Here is a 15969-nt window from a genome sequence, read left to right on the forward strand (position 1 = left end):
GTGATGTAATACCAACATGGAATTCAAAATTATGTTAGAAAATCATGTTGAGCACCGGGTGATGGATGGAATTGTTGAATCACTATATTGTACATCTGAAACTAATATAACACAGTATGTTAACTAATGGGAATTAAAAAGTTAAAAAAATTATGTCAGAAAAATATATAATTACATGAGAAAATATTTGTGATATTTTTTTAAGTTGAAAAAAATTTTGCAGGCTCCAAAACAGGCTGTTTACACATATCTGTTTTTGAATTTTATAAAAAGTAAATTTATGTGTGTTGTGTGTGTACATCTGTGTGTGTGTGTGTGTGTGTGTACAGTGAAACACTGGAAGGATATATAATTTATATCCCCATAATTTTCAGAAAAAGTTTTTTGGCAATAGAGTCTGTCTTGTTTTTTAATAAAAAAATGAATATTTTTGCTTTAATATGGTAACAGTACAATAACTATAAAACTTCACTGTAAAAGATTTTATGTTTCATTATTTATTTGCTTTATTATTTGGTTACTATTTATTTTGGTTAGACCTCAGTGTTTAGTACATTACTTGGCACATGGTAGGCCCTCAATAATAATATTCAATGGATAAGAATTAGGGTTTATATTTACAAATTAAAAAAATTCTGACTTTTTCTTATTTTCTTTGAAGAACATATATTACTTTTTTAAATCAGAAATTCAGTATGAAAAAGTGGACAGTTTTGACACGTAAGTTTCTGTCTTCTCTTGAGATGTAATAAACTGAAATATCCTCCTTAAAACTTCCTATGAAATCTGATATATAGATATCTGTTCAGCATCTTTTTATTTTTGTTTTTTTCTAGTTTCATCTCTCGAACATCTTCAAATAGAGAAGTGGTTATAAACGGTAAGACCTGTATTTGCCTGTATGATTCCTTGAAGGGTTGAGAAGGGTATTGTTTGTGGTGGGCCTCACTGAATACTGGTGATTGGAGCAGGAGTCTTACATGTAAAAATCTCTTAAACTGGTGTATTCCAAATTATGAGCCAGAAGAGGCTCAAGCCTGGCATATTTTACAGTGCTTAGCATTTTCGTATCTTTCAGGTACATTAATAAATCAGTGACATTTAGCCTTTGTACTCATATCATTTATTTGACAGATCAGCTGAGTAATGGAGATATGAATCCAATCCAGAATTTCACAACAATACCAATCACACAGGTATGGATATGTTAGGAAACTAGGTTGTATCTTTAAAAAAAAATTTTTTAAAACACATTTCAATCAGGTCTGTGAAAATATAAATAATACTTTTGTTAATAACTAACATTCTTGCTTAAGTTTTGGATGGGGAAATGTATTATAGTAGTCTTCTAGTAAATAAAAAACTAAAGTTTTACTTGTTCTTGTATATTTTCATTACAATACTCAGTTTTACTTTTGTTGCTTTCCAGACAGGATCACTATAGTAATAGTTTATCTTTGGTTCCTGGTAAGCTTGGATTGCTGCTGCCTCTTTAATTTCTCTTTTATCTGTACTAAGATTGGAGTAATCGGTATGGACTAGTTGATCTAGATAAGTGGATCTTCTGTCAGATATTTGTGACTTCTAGAGTCAAGTACTGAAGTGCATTGTCTCAGGCTGCCTCAGGATTCATAAGATGAAGAATGATGTTAGAAGACCCTGCTAGTTTTTGTATATTACATGATCTGGAGAGACTGTCTAAGGCAGTAGCCACTAGCCACATGGGGCTATTTAAATTTAAATTCAAATGAAATAATGTTAAGTAAAATTAAAAAATTAATCTGTTGCACTGGCCGCATTCCCAGTGCCATGATAGGTACAGAAAGCCAGTGACTGCTACACGGGACAGTGCAGGTATAGAACATACCCGATGTTGCAGAATGTTCTATTGGATATTAGTGGTCTGGAGAATTAGGCTTGATAGCTAGAAACTTCTTGTTATGTTTGTTTGCTTAACATATTAATTTCTTTATTTTAAAATCTTGCCTTATTTGGGTTCCTATTTTCTGAAGAGATAGATTACTGCCATTAGTTCATGGCATGGTGAATTTTTGTTTTTAATTCCTAGACTTTTTTTTTTTTTTTGAGTAGTTTTAAGTTTACAGAAAAAATTGAACAAAATAGAAGGTTCCCATATGCTCCCTCAATCCCTTCCGCCTTGAGTTTCCCCTTTGTTTAACATCTTGTGTTATTGTGGTATATTTCTTAAAGTTGATGAGCCAATATTGATACATTATTATTAAGTAAAGTCCATAGTTTACATTTGGATTCACTCTTTGTGTTGTACATTTTATGGGTTTTAACAAATGTATAATGATATCTACCTACCATTATGGTATTTTACAGAATAATACTTTCGTGGCCCTAAAAATCTGTGCTCCACCTATTCATCCCCACTCTCTCTCCCAGCCTGGAAACTTCTTGAGTCTATATTGCTAATATTATTATTTGCAAAGTCGGCTTTTTTTTTTTTAATAATTTAGCCCTTTCCAATTTGGGTGCTGTGTGGAACTAGGCTCATAGACCTTTCAGATATATCTATCAGTTTTGGCTTGTTAAATGATTAAGATGGGCCCACCTATCATCTCCTTTGTCCCACAGTAACATGGACTCTGGAGTGAGAGAGATGAAAGTTTCAACCGGTTGTAAATTAGTCCTTTTACTCCAAGAAACCTTTTGTGCCAGGGAAACAAACCTGTCTCTTAAATTTTGTTTATTTGGTTAACTAGACTCTCAGCTACACTCCGAGCAGACAAGGACATTTAGAAAAAGAACCTTGGAATGCATTCAGCCATCATAGCCCAATCAATGTCTCCATGGATGGAATTCCCTGCATTCTTTTCTGGGCCAAAGGAATAACAGTAAAATTTAAGAATCAGACCTGGCTGGACCTTACAGATGAAGCTTTTGGCCAGGCGGCAACAGTGGACATTAGCAACTCAAATTGCAGTGAAGAAAGTGCCATGTAAGTTGATTGCTTTGCTGGAGGCCCTTAGGGTGATTGTAATCTGTTAACTGGATGGTCAAGTTTTCTGACGATTCAGAAAATGGTACAAGTAGGTTCATTTGTAGTGAACTTGAAACGCATCTCTTATGAAATGTTTAATGTCTAAAATAAAAGAAAAAAGTCAGAAATTAATTGAAAAAAAAATTCCCCCCAGCAATTCTCTTGTTACAATACCTTGAGGAAAATCAGAGTTGTAAACGTGAAGGTTTTCCAAATTCATTCTGAAAAATGAACAGGATTCCAGGCTTGGTATCAACTTCAAATGTGAGGTATCATACTACTTTTGTCCTAGCAGGAGGAAATCATGCATCATGGAGCAGAGTCATACATCTTCTAGTGGGTGAAAAAAGAGAAGGCTGACTCTAGCCAGGGCAGATTTCTGATTCGAGGGAGTGTTCTGAAGTTGTGGGACGTTGCCAGTTTGCATATGTGCAAGGGTACCTTTGAATGGCCATATTTCAGAGAATTCTTTAGGACATTTGTTCAAAATGATTTTAATAATTCCTTTTGATATGAGATAAGCAGATTAAACAAATATCCCTTTTGAAGAGGAAATCAATTTCCCGTACCTTTCTCTGCTTTCTAGTCATCCAAGCGAAAAGTTTTTGCTTGTATTTGTTTTGGTCGAGGAAGAGTAAGTCTGGCATATCCCACTTGCTTTCTGTAAATCTCCTTGCTTTCAACATTTGCTAGTGTAATGAAAGCTTTTGGAAGATTGTCTGCATTTGTCCTGGCCTGGTTTAGATGGACAGAATGCTTTGTATACTCTGTGTGCGTGCGTGTGTGTATGTGTGTGTGTATGTGTGTGTGTGGGGGGGTATTCATTTTATATATTTGGGCTGGAAATACTTTTTTACTCCTGAACTTTACTTTTCATTTAAAAATTATTGGTGATGGGTAAAAGTGGATTGTATTAATATTACAAGTTTTAGTGAGTATCTTGCTATTCAGAGTGATTATCTCTTATTAGGGAATTAAGGAATTGTAAGTATAAGCATCCAGAGTCCTCCCAGATTTGTTTATTCTGTGGCAGCACAGACTACCGAAGAGACTTCAGCACTGTTGAGAGCTTGGGCCTTTTTCCCTTGGGCTCTAATTAATTCCCTACAGGGCTCTTTATTTGTGGCCAGCTGCCTGGAGAGAGACTGATTGCCTGGGGATCATCTTGCCTATCTGTGGCTGACTGGCCCGCCTTGATTCCATTTATTCTTACCCCTGGGTATTTGTGGGGAAGATCAGAGCACCACACTTTTTTGCTGGGCTTTAGAAATCTTAATGATCACTGGGAACCCAGAGACAGAAAGAATGAAAACTTGGCTTCTTGTCCCAGTTCTGCCAGTGCAGTGCGCGTTGTGACTTTACAAATAGGAGCCGCCATAGGATCATCATCTGTGAATGGAGATAATGATATCTATTAATTGTAACAGGCCTGAGGCACTTGCTTTGGGACAGGCACAGTGCGAGGACTTGACAGGCACAATATCTGCTATTCCTCAGGGTACTATTGAGTCACAGACTGTTACCATCCAAAATCAAGGCTCCTAGAGGTTAAGAAACTTGATAAGATCACACAGCTTATTTGGTAATAGAGCTGGGGCCTAAAATGTGTTTAACAATGATATTTTACCTCTTTCTTGGCCCTGTTTCATAGCACTGTGAAAATCAAACGGTGAAATGTATGGACGAGAACTTTGAGAACTCTTCAAGTGCTACTCGAAGTAGTAGTATTATCTTCCTAACATACTAATGATAACCAGAGTAAAATAGTGTCTATGCCTGGTTACCTGGTGGAGAGACCTAGGGAAGCTTTGGTTTTCACAATGCACAAAGGAATGATTGGGTGGGACCTGGTTTTCTTCTTGGTCACCACCTACATATTCTACTCGGATGAGTCCTGAGTGAGCAGCATCTACCTCCTGGAGTCCTGTTCAGGCGAGTGTGTGGGCATCTTGGACAGCCCACCCATGGGGATGAATGGAAGGCTTCCCAGTACATGAGACATGCAGGGACCAGATACTGAGACCATCCCTCATTCCTGTGAATCATGGACATTAGTGAGATGCCTTTGCTATGCTGGCAAGGAAATCTTAGGTTCTCAAGAACCAGAGAGGGAGTTGCTGAAAGAATAAATCCAAGTAAAGACATAACCATGTAAGGTCAAAAGCACAGATTTAAAAAAGGTGACCTTGTTTTAATGCTTGGAAACAAAATGTTCAGGGAAAGGCAAGTTGTTGGCAGACAGATTTGCTACGGAAATCTTTTTAAATAGTGAATATAGAGCATAATCTGAGCATCTGGGGGTATTTTGAATTTAGGCAATTATAGTCTGAAGAATACAGTCTGTTTTTTTTTTTTTTAATAAGATTTATTTATTTATTTATTTGACAGAGAGAGAAACAGTGAGAGAGGGAACACAAGCAGAGGGAGTGTGAGAGGGAGAAGCAGGCTTCCCGCAGAGCAGGGAGCCCAATGCGGGGCTTGATCCCAGGACCCTGGGATCATGACCTGAGCCGAAGGCAGACGCTTAACAACTGAGCCACCCAGGCGTCCCTCAGAGTCTGTTTTAAACATGGGAGGTTAGGGTGCTTGGAAGAGTAAAAGCAGTTCTTTTTTGAGTGACTTGCTAGATTGTATTTCTCCTTCATGTTCCCAGGTTATGGTGCAATGCCTGGCTCTTGGAAGAGTCTCACTGAATCGTTGTTGAATTTGCTTTGTTGAAATCAGGCATGTTCTTTACTCTGCAGCAGAGCATGTTAACAGCTCTCACTGAAACCAGGACTGCTGGAGAAAGCTCTTGGGAGTGTCAGAAGCTTAGAGGCCATTGAGCTGCTCCATCGGGAAAAAGGGACAGCAGTTAGGTGGACTCAGTATGGCCTTGCTTTGAGGTTTAGTTCAACAGCTACAGAGTCATTTTATGGATAGCTAAGCTATTCTGATTCCTTGGAAGAAGTGGAGAAATTTCTGTTAAAATAAGTGACCAGTCGAACTTGTAAAATACTATTCAAGAAATAAATTTTATTTCTTTAAAGTATTTTAAGTACTTTGTAACAGGCTATCAGAATAGTCTTAGAGAAAGGCCCTTTTGGAGACCTGCTTTACTGAATAAATTAGCTTATAAAGTGTTCATAAATGAATGCTTCTAAGGTGTCTAAGCTTATAATGTTAGAAAAAAAAGATAATTCTCCTAGTAACTTTATCTGGTTTATTTTGTAAATACCCTTCCCCTTTCCCCATAAATAGTATGACGATAAATTTCAGCTCAATCGCTGACATTTCTGTTTCTTGATAAATAGGACTAAATAAATGAGATTACATTTGTGTGATGTTTTTTTCAAGCTTGTAATTGGACGTTTTATGGCTATCCACTTTTGCTTTTTTGGTTTTATAATGTATGTTGAGTTGTTATAATTTCTAGACATTATAATGTCACATAGCTGCATCATCCTTTCTGTATTTAAATTTTTCACATTTTCTCATTTCAGTTATTTAGCTTTTTCTCGTTCTTATTTTTCAGCCTTATTGAAATGTAAATAAAATACACTAAACTGCACATATTTAAAGTACAGTTTGATCAGTTTTGACATATTTGTGCACCCACAAAACCATTACTACAATCAAAACAGCAAACATTTTCATCACCCTCCAAAGTTTCCTTGTGTCCCTTTGTAATCTTTCCCTCCTGCCACTCCCAGCCCTCCAGGTAACCACTGACCTGCTCTCTATAGTTATAGGTGAGTTTGCATTTTCCAGAATTATCTATAAATATAATCATATAGGGGCACCTGGGTGGCTCAGTTGGTTAAATGTCTAACTCTTGGTTTCGGCTCAGGTCATGATCTTGCAGTTGGGGAACTAAGCCCTGCTTGTGCTCAGTGCGGAGTCTGCTTCAGATTCTTTCTCCTTCTCCCGCTGCCCCTCCCTGCTCATACACACTCTCTCTAAAACGTATAAATAAAATCTTGAATAAATAAGTAAATAAATATAGTCATATGGTGTATACTCTTTTTTAGTCTGGCTTCTTTCACTTAGCTTGATGATTTTGATATTCTACATTGTTACATGTTTCAAAGTGATGTTTCTTTTTAACTGCTGAGTGGTAAGTACTCCATTATATGGATATACCACAACTTATTTATCCATCCACCTCTTGATGGAAATTTGTTTTGCCCCAGTTTTTAAATAGCTTTCCAAGGAAAGTTGCTTTAAACATTCATGTACAAGGCTTCGTAGGAGTGTATATTTTCATTTTTCTTAAATACCTAGGAGTAGAATGGCTAGATCATATGGTATGTGCATGTTTAACTTTTTAAGAAACCGCCAAATTGTTTTTTAAAGTCATTGTACCATTTACCTTTCCACCAGCATTGTATGAGGAGGTTCCAGTTGCTTTACATCCTTACTGACACTTGGTATGGTCACTGACTGTAAAGAAAATATTTTTGTTTCTGCATAGTTAGCAATTTCTGAACAAATTTGACTGGGACTTGGGTTAAAAGATAAGCCTTGGATTTAGTAAGAGATTTACCACCTTAGACCAATGTGTTTACCTGTCAAGAAGTAATGAAAATCCAAATCAAAACCTCAATGAGATATCATCTCACACCAGTCAGAATGTCTAAAATTAGCAAGTCAGGAAATGACAGATGTTGGCGGGGATGCGGAGAAAGGGGAACCCTCCTACACTGTTGGTGGGAATGCAAGCTGGTGCAGCCACTCTGGAAAACAGTATGGAGGTTCCTCAAAAAGTTGAAAATAGAGCTACCCTACGACCCAGCAATTGCACTACTGGGGATTTACCCCAGAGATACAAATGTAGGGATCCAAAGGGGTACATGCACCCCGATGTTTATAGTAGCAATGTCCACAATAGCCAAACTGTGGAAAGAGCCAAGATGTCCATCTACAGATTAATGGATAAAGAAGATGTGGTATATATATACAATGGAATATTATGCAGCCATCAAAAGGAATGAAATATTGCCATTTGCAATGATGCCAGTGGAACTGGAGGGTATTATGCTGAGTGAAATAAGTCAATCAGAGAAAGACATGTATCATATGCCCTCCCTGATACGAGGAATTCTTAATCTCAGGGAACAAACTGAAGGTTGCTGGAGTGGTGGGGGGTGGGAGGGATGGGGCATCTGGGTGATAGACATTGGGGAGGGTATGTGCTATGGTGAGCGCTGTGAATTGTGTAAGACTGTTGAATCACAGACCTGTACCTCTGAAACAAATAATACATTATATGTTAAAAAAAAAGAAAAAAGAAGAAGATAGCAGGAGGGGAAGAATGAAGGGGGGGAATAGGAGGGGGAGGCGAACCATGAGAGACTATGGACTCTGAGAAACAAACTGAGGGTTCTAGAGGGGAGGGGGTGGGGGGATGGGTTAGCCTGGTGATGAGTATTAAGGAGGGCACGTTCTGCATGGAGCACTGGGTGTTATACGCAAACAATGTATCATGGAACACTACATCAAAAACTAATGATGTAATATATGGTGATTAACATAACATAATAAAAAAAAGATGTATATGCATGATATATATGTTTTCTGAAACAATATACAAGGCAATGTAAACTTGAAAATAAATCTGAAAAACATAGCCTATAATTTGAAAAAAAAAAAAAAAAGAAGTAATGAACCTCAGGACCATGGAAGTACTCCAGCACTTGGAAACCCACAGAGGCTGCTTGTCTTCCTCTTAGAGACAATTATTTACATTCACCTTTATGGTGACCTATTTATTCCCATCTAGAGGCTGATAAAACTCATCAGCTTACGTTGTGAGGTAGGTACCTGGTACTCTTCTCTTTTCACGTGCCAAGGAAAATTTTTGACACTAAGGAAGCAAATGTTTCCCTTTCTCAGGGTTAAGGGGGATCTCTGTCTCTCTTTTACATAAACTAAAAGATTCCCAGATTCACAATTTTGGTGTTCCTCATCTGTATTACAAATCCCAGTATGTACAGGATGACATCTGGCTCTCATCCTGTTGCCCAGGCAGAAGAATTGGGTTAAAAGGGGAACCAATGTGGTTATTGCTATGAATTACTAATACTCTGTCTCACATCCAGGAAATCTCACGTTAACTTTCAGAAAAATGTGAGTAACTATGATATTAAGAGCTTAAGAGTAGGTTCTTTTTTGAGAGCAAAAGTGCAGGGGAAGGACAGAGGTAGAGGGAGAATCCCAAGCAGGCTCCGTTCCCGTTGTGGAGGCTGACACAAGGCTTGATCTCACAATCCTGAGATCACCACCTGAGTGGAAACCAAGAGTTGGGTGCTCAACCAACTCAGCCACCCAGGTGCCCAAAGAGTAGATTCTTAAAAAAAGTTTTAATTATTTCGATTACTGTACCATGATGCTTTTATCTTATTGTGGTTTTATTTTACTGATAACTAAAGATGCTGAGCATTTTTTTCATGTATTTATTAACTATATGTATATCTTCCTTTGTGGACTGCTCTTTTCACCATTTTTAAGTTAAGTTGTCTTCTTATTATTGAGTTGTTAGTGTTAGTTATTGTATTCTGGATACTAGTTCTTTGTGTATATGTATTGTGAATATTTTCTCTTGTTCTGTGGCTTGCCTTTCTTGTTTTCTTAACACTGTCTTTTTTTTTTTAAGATTTTATTTGTTTATTTGACAGAGAGGCAGTGAGAGAGGGAACACAAGCAGGGGGAGTGGGAAAGGGAGAAGAAGGCTTCCTGCAGAGCAGGGAGCCCGATGCGGGCCTCAATCCCAGGACCTTGGGATCATGACCTGAGCAGAAGGCAGACACTTAACGACTGAGCCACCCAGGTGCCCCTTAACACTGTCTTTTGAAGAGTAAAAATTTTTAATAAACTCCAGTATATAAATTTTTTCTTTATATTTTATACTTCTAATCTTTTTAGTTTATTTTTAATTAACATATAATGTATTATTGGTTTCAGAAGTAGAGGTCAGTGATTCATCAGTCCTTATATAACACCCAGTGCTCATTACATCATGTGCCCTCCTTAATGTCCGTCACCCAGTTACCCCATCACTCCACCTCTGTCCCCTCCAGCAACCCTGAGTTTGTTTCCTATGATTAAGAATGTCTTATGGTTCTATATTTTTTCAAGAAACCATTGGCTAGTCCAAGATTGCAAAATTGCTATATGTTTATTCTATAAGTTTTATTGTTTTAGTTTTTCCATTTTGAGGTAATTTTTTAGTATAGCGTGAAGTAAAAGTTATTTCTATTTTGATGGGCTGTGTTGTTTCTGTTTTCTTAGTTTGTCTCTGAAGTTTGTTGATGCTGAAATTCCCAAAGGTCTTGATATAAGGTAGGTATGGATATTACTTTGGAGTGTTATAGGTTCAGCACTTCATATTGGCTCCATATAATTTACTCACTCAACATGTAGTATCAAGGGCCCGCTATGTGCCAAGCACTGTGACGTGTGAAATGCCACATATAACTAACTATGCAAAGTCAGCAATATTATGGTGGGATCCTATAGTGATGATTTCTTTAGTTTCTACCAAAGCATCTGTATAGATTTTCCTTCTTCAGTTAGGACTTAGAAATTACATGAACCTGAAAATGTGATACTCTTTTCCTGTGAGCAAAAAATATATGTAAGCTCCAAAGCTGAAGCTCTGGTTTGAAGTTATTTTCTATATCGTGCCTTACAATAAATCACACTTATCATTTTATAATCACAAAAAACCTCTCTGTTAGCTGAATTTCCCAGCAGATAACCCAGGCCTACATTTTGCTGTGTTAATGTGTGGAAGAATGCATCTGCCAACAGTGGTTTATTCAAGTAGTTAGGAACTGCTCCAGGAGTGAGGACAATGTCAAAGCATTATATTTTTTTTCTTATGAAAATAAAATGTTTCTGTTCCTATAGGACCAACGTTTTAGTGGAGATAAACAGCTATGTCTTTAACATTACTTGAAAAAACCAGTAGCATGTGCTAGGACAGTCTTTCCTAAGCTGTGTTCTATGGAACACTTCTGCTATGTAAAAATATTTATAAGATTCCTCAGGAAAGGGGTTCTGTGGTCAGATGTGTTTGAGAAAGACTGCACACCGTGTCCTCCTCTTGGAGATTCACAGTATAAATTTGTATATTAAATTTACTGTGAAGACATGCTTTTAAGGAAGATTGCAACACTTGGTGACTGATTAACCTCTTTTCCTATATTTACTTTAGAAAGCTCTTTCCTCAGAATATTTGCCTACATATCATGGAACCACTAGTGTTTCACTGGTTATAATTTAGAAAATACATGTCATCATCTTTTAGATAAACTTTATAAGGAAAATAGAATCCCACAAGGTGAGCAAGCATACAAACACAAATATACATATCTGTTTGATATAAGTGAGTAGTTTTTATTCAAATAGCACTTTTTTTCCCCAAAAGGAAAATAACTTTATGATTATTATTTTTTTCTTTTGGACGAAGGAATGCAGCAGACGCTGTCAGTACCCCATCTATATCACTTTGGGCTTTTTCCATTTGAGAGCACTATACCAGCTCAACTTTGAACTGCCAGCCTTTCTTTGCCTAAAAGCTTCCTTTAGCCAAAGGGTCCACTGCCTCCCATCCCTACCCCAGCAACTCTCAACCAATGACTGAAAGAAGTGTATAAATACCCCAGCTCTCTCACCCTGAGCCTCAGGTCAGATAACAAGCATGTGAACTACCCTCATTCCCAGTGTACCCCATGAGCATCAAACTGCACTTGTCCACAGTGGAAACGTGCTTAATAATGTGTCCTTTTGGGGTGTCTTCCATTCCTCTGTCATTTTTCTTTTCTTTTCTCCATTTGACATATTTTGAATTCCCAAATAAATTTGGGACTACCAGGGCACCTGGGTGGCTCAGTCGTTAAGCGTCTGCCTTTGGCTCAGGTCATGATCCCAGGGTCCTGGGATCAAGCCCCGCATTGGGCTCCCTGCTCCATGGGAAGCCTGCTTCTCCCTCTCCCACTCCCCCTGCTTGTGTTCCTTCTCTTGCTGTGTCTCTCTCTGTCAAATAAATAAATAAAATCTTTAAAAAAAATTTGGGACTACCTCCCCAAATACTTCCTCTCTTCACATCATTGTCTCAGGGTCTGCTTCTCTAAGAGTCCAATACATGACCAGAAAACAAAAAGAATCAGAAAATGTTTATTTATAAAAAGAACTTGAAAATCATTCATAATTTAATCACCATTTGTAATCATTATTAACATTTGATCGCTGTCCTTCCAGAATTTTTTTTCTACACAGTCACATGTTTGTTTTTTAATGAAAAAATGATCATGGCATATTATAACTTTTTTATTGCTGGAGAATATTCCATTCTAAAATGGCTAAGAGTAAAGACTGTAGTCTCAAATTGGATTTGGAGCCCAGCTCCAATACTTAATCTCCGAGTAAACTTGCACAAGCCATTTATTTCACCCCTCTGTGTCTCGATTCCTCGCCTGTGAAATGAGGATAATAGTATCTTTCTCATGTTAAATAAAATACACATAAAGAACATAGAAGGGTGCTTGACACAGTAAAAGCTCTCTTTGGGTTATTTTTGACCATTATTTACTTAGCTAATTCTATATTAGCTTAGAATTTAGTTTTTTTCAACTTTTTTTGCTGTAATAAAACCAAGTTTTGATTTAAAAAATGAAATTAAAAACAAACTTTTTGTGTTTTTCTTTTTGAAGGAATTTGTACTGTCCACTTTTGGGGTCTGCCCTGTCTTTTGCTTTCGTTCAAACCTATCAGGAGACTGCTTCAGCACTAGAAGGAAACTCTCTCAGAGCCAGTTCTGCTACCTGACAAAAGAGGGTGCAATTGCACTGCTCATAGATGATTTCCTGCGTCAGCAAATATCCAAGTGCTTTAGGAGTAATACTGTTTGTAATCATTTTCAGGTTCATCCTTACCAGTTACAACAAGTTGTACCTCCAGAGCTGGTTTAGTCTACAGCGAGTCGAGATTATTTTCAATAATTCAATCCAAGCAACTTTTAATGCAACTGGCATCTATGCTCCGTCAAGTTATTCCTACCACTGCCACCGTGTCAGCAGCCTGCCGCGGTATGATGCCCTCTTGTTGCCCAGCTACGCGGATGACATGGCAAACCTGTGGGAGGTCACTTTTGTTGATTTCCAGGTAATGAACTAAAACATATGCTCAGTGCGCCTGTATATTTGGTGCCAAAGAAACTCAGTGTTTGAAAACACCGGAAATATAGATGTTTTGAGAAAAGAGAGGAATGGATACCTTTAAAATAATATTGGTATTTTTTTCTTTATCTTCTAAGTCATGAAGTGGAATAGGATAGAATATTTCCTCTCCCTGTGCACTACCCACACCCTACGCACTGCCCCCCGCCCCCCACCTTGCTTTTACAGTCACATTTCTGCAGTCACTAATAATTATCAATGAGGAATGCCAGCAATCTAAGCTGGAGTGAAGCTGTGGCATGAAGCCCAGTGACTGACACTTCCTGGAGTGAGAGGCCCTTCTGGGGAGAGGAACTGTTAGGTAATTATTTTATTTCCTTCAGGGAGTGGAGCAGTGATCCTATCAGGACAGATAAGAAGTACATCTGTAGCATGAGTGACACCTTTGGCAGTTAGCACAGGAATGGAACTGTCAGCTAAGGAGTCAAAAATACCCCAGAGATCCTCTTGAAAGTATTTGGGGAAAGGCATGGGGGCATTAGATGTTTCTTTTCACCACCAGAATCTCAGGCAGAAAGACATCTGTCAACTTCCTCTGTCCTGTTTACCTGTGAAGAAAGCTTCACTCGCTCTTCCAACTCACTGAAATAGGCCCGGTTTTGCATGTCCCTCTTATGGGCACTTTCCAATCTTTTCCAAATGTAAATGGATTTACTTATTCTTCCCCCCAGTTTGGAGAGGTGTGCAGTTTGGGGTAGGGAAGGAGCTTGCATTTTGGAGTTTGAAAGAAAGACTTGGTTTCAAATTGCTTGTCAGCTACCTGGGCAAACTACTTCACCCTCTTGATTTCTGGCCTTTCTTTTATGAATGTAAAGAAGTCATGGCCTTATTATGTGGCAACAGCGAGGACTGTGTCAGGCATGGATTAACAGTACTACTTATGAGTCCCCTGCCCTGTGTGTCAGCACTGTTTTGGTTATTTTACATACTTTGTCTTCAAAACTTATAATGTTGCAAGATTGCTGTTGTTATCCCTGTTTTAAAAATGCGATGACTGAAGGTCTGATGATTACATAATTTTTCAAAGTGATATAACTTGTAAATGGTAGAAGCAGAATTTGAATTCTGCACTGACTTCAGAGGCACTTTATAATATATATAATGTATATGTATTTATCAATATTTAAAAAGTACATATTATATATATTTCTCTCACTTGCACTTTAAAAAGAGAAGTAGGCCCAAAGTAATAACGAAAACAAAGAATAATTCACACATAATCTTGCTTGATGAGAACAGAGGAATTGACCGACTTATACCTCTTCCTTGTTTCAGAAATGATTTAGGGTGACTTAGAGAAACACTGTAAGAAAACTGACTTTGAAAAATGCACAAACCACACCCATTAGGATGGTTATTATAAGAGAACAAGCAAACCCAAAACAGAAAATAACAAATGTTGGCAAGGATGTAGAGAAATTAGAACCCTTGTACATTGGTTGTGGGAATTTAAAATGGTGTAGCCTCTGGAAAATGGTATGGTGGTAGGTCCTCAAAAAATTAAATGTAGAATTACCATGTGATTCTGGAAATTGGAATTGGAAGCAGGGACTTGAACAGATGCTTGTATACCCATGTTCATAGCAGCATTATTGACAATAACCACAAGATGAAAACAACCCAAATGTTCATCAATGGATGAATGAAAAAGTCTAGTGTAGACATGTGATGGAATATTACTCAGCCTTGAAAAGGGAGGAAATTCAGATTTGGCAATGGCATGAATGAACTTTGATACTATGCTAAATTAAAGGAACAAAAGGGCAAATATTTGTATGAATTCACTTACATGAAGTATCTACAGCAGTCCTCCTGTCCCCCAGAAGAGGGACAGGAGGAATTAGTGTTTAATGGAGTTACAGTTTGCAAGATGAAAAGTTCTGGAGATGGATGATGGTGATGGTTGCACAATAATGTGAATGTACTTAATGCCACTGAACTGTACATCTAAAAATGGTTAAGATTGTAAATTTTATGTTATGTATATCTTATGATAAAAAATATAAAACAAAAAAATGGGCAAAGACATGTGGCTTAAGAAAAACAAAGGAAGAACAGATCAATTAGAGCCACTAGCGAGGTTGGTACACAAAACCACAAGACCATCTGTCTGATCTGGCTGGAAGTGGCACAGTGATTTGGCCCTGAAGCTTTGGAGCATCCAGTATAAGAAAGAATCGCTCAGTTACACGTTCTTGGGGTTCATAAGACTATTGGAAGTGTGCTTGCGGGGAGCACATCCATCACTCGTATGGTGCAGCATGTGCTAACATCTGTGACAACAGCCTTACAGTGAACACAGCAGTGGATGTCATGGTGGGCCTTGTTAAAACACCACTGATGTAAGCAGATGGTGGAATGCAAGCTCAGTCCACGCAAGAGGTGGTGGTGATAGTGATTCAGGTATGTATACAAAAGGCTGCATTCCACATAGGTGGCTTTGCCCATCTGATTTAAGAATAAAGTATAGCGTGATGCCCCAAGCATGGCAAACTGAGATGCCCTTGGTGGGCCATCTGGATACCAGTAAAGTGTAGCAGCATCACAAAGAGTACGTTTATTCAACTCCAGTTAATTTAATTTTTGCTTCTTAGGAAGCAAAAAGCATTCTTAGGAATGCAGCCTCAGTGTTGCTGGATCTTCAATTTTTCAATGGAAGCTAGAAGTCTGGATTTTAATAGGAAATTCTCAGGATGTTCAGAACTCTGGGCCTAACAAAACTCACCTGTGGGCTAGATACAG

At 37.9% G+C, this 15969-nt stretch overlaps 1 protein-coding gene across 7 annotated transcripts in view; it reads left to right on the forward strand.

Moving 5' to 3' along the window:
• The window catches only part of ATP6AP1L (ATPase H+ transporting accessory protein 1 like), a 286142-nt gene that overhangs the window by 266603 nt on the left and 3570 nt on the right, over nt 1–15969 (forward strand). For 6 of the 7 annotated variants that reach the window (XM_027605199.2, XM_027605195.2, XM_027605194.2 and 3 more), the window contains 6 exons: nt 662–720; nt 837–880; nt 1135–1196; nt 2730–2965; nt 10277–10327; nt 12913–13153. In XM_027605199.2, coding sequence (XP_027461000.1) covers nt 662–720; nt 837–880; nt 1135–1196; nt 2730–2965; nt 10277–10327; nt 12913–13153 — 693 coding nt within the window. The remainder of the gene's footprint in view (nt 1–661; nt 721–836; nt 881–1134; nt 1197–2729; nt 2966–10276; nt 10328–12912; nt 13154–15969) is intronic. The other variant, XM_027605201.2, reaches the window with a different exon arrangement.

This window comes from Zalophus californianus, chromosome 5 (assembly GCF_009762305.2).
Source record: "Zalophus californianus isolate mZalCal1 chromosome 5, mZalCal1.pri.v2, whole genome shotgun sequence".
NCBI lineage: Eukaryota > Metazoa > Chordata > Mammalia > Carnivora > Otariidae > Zalophus > Zalophus californianus.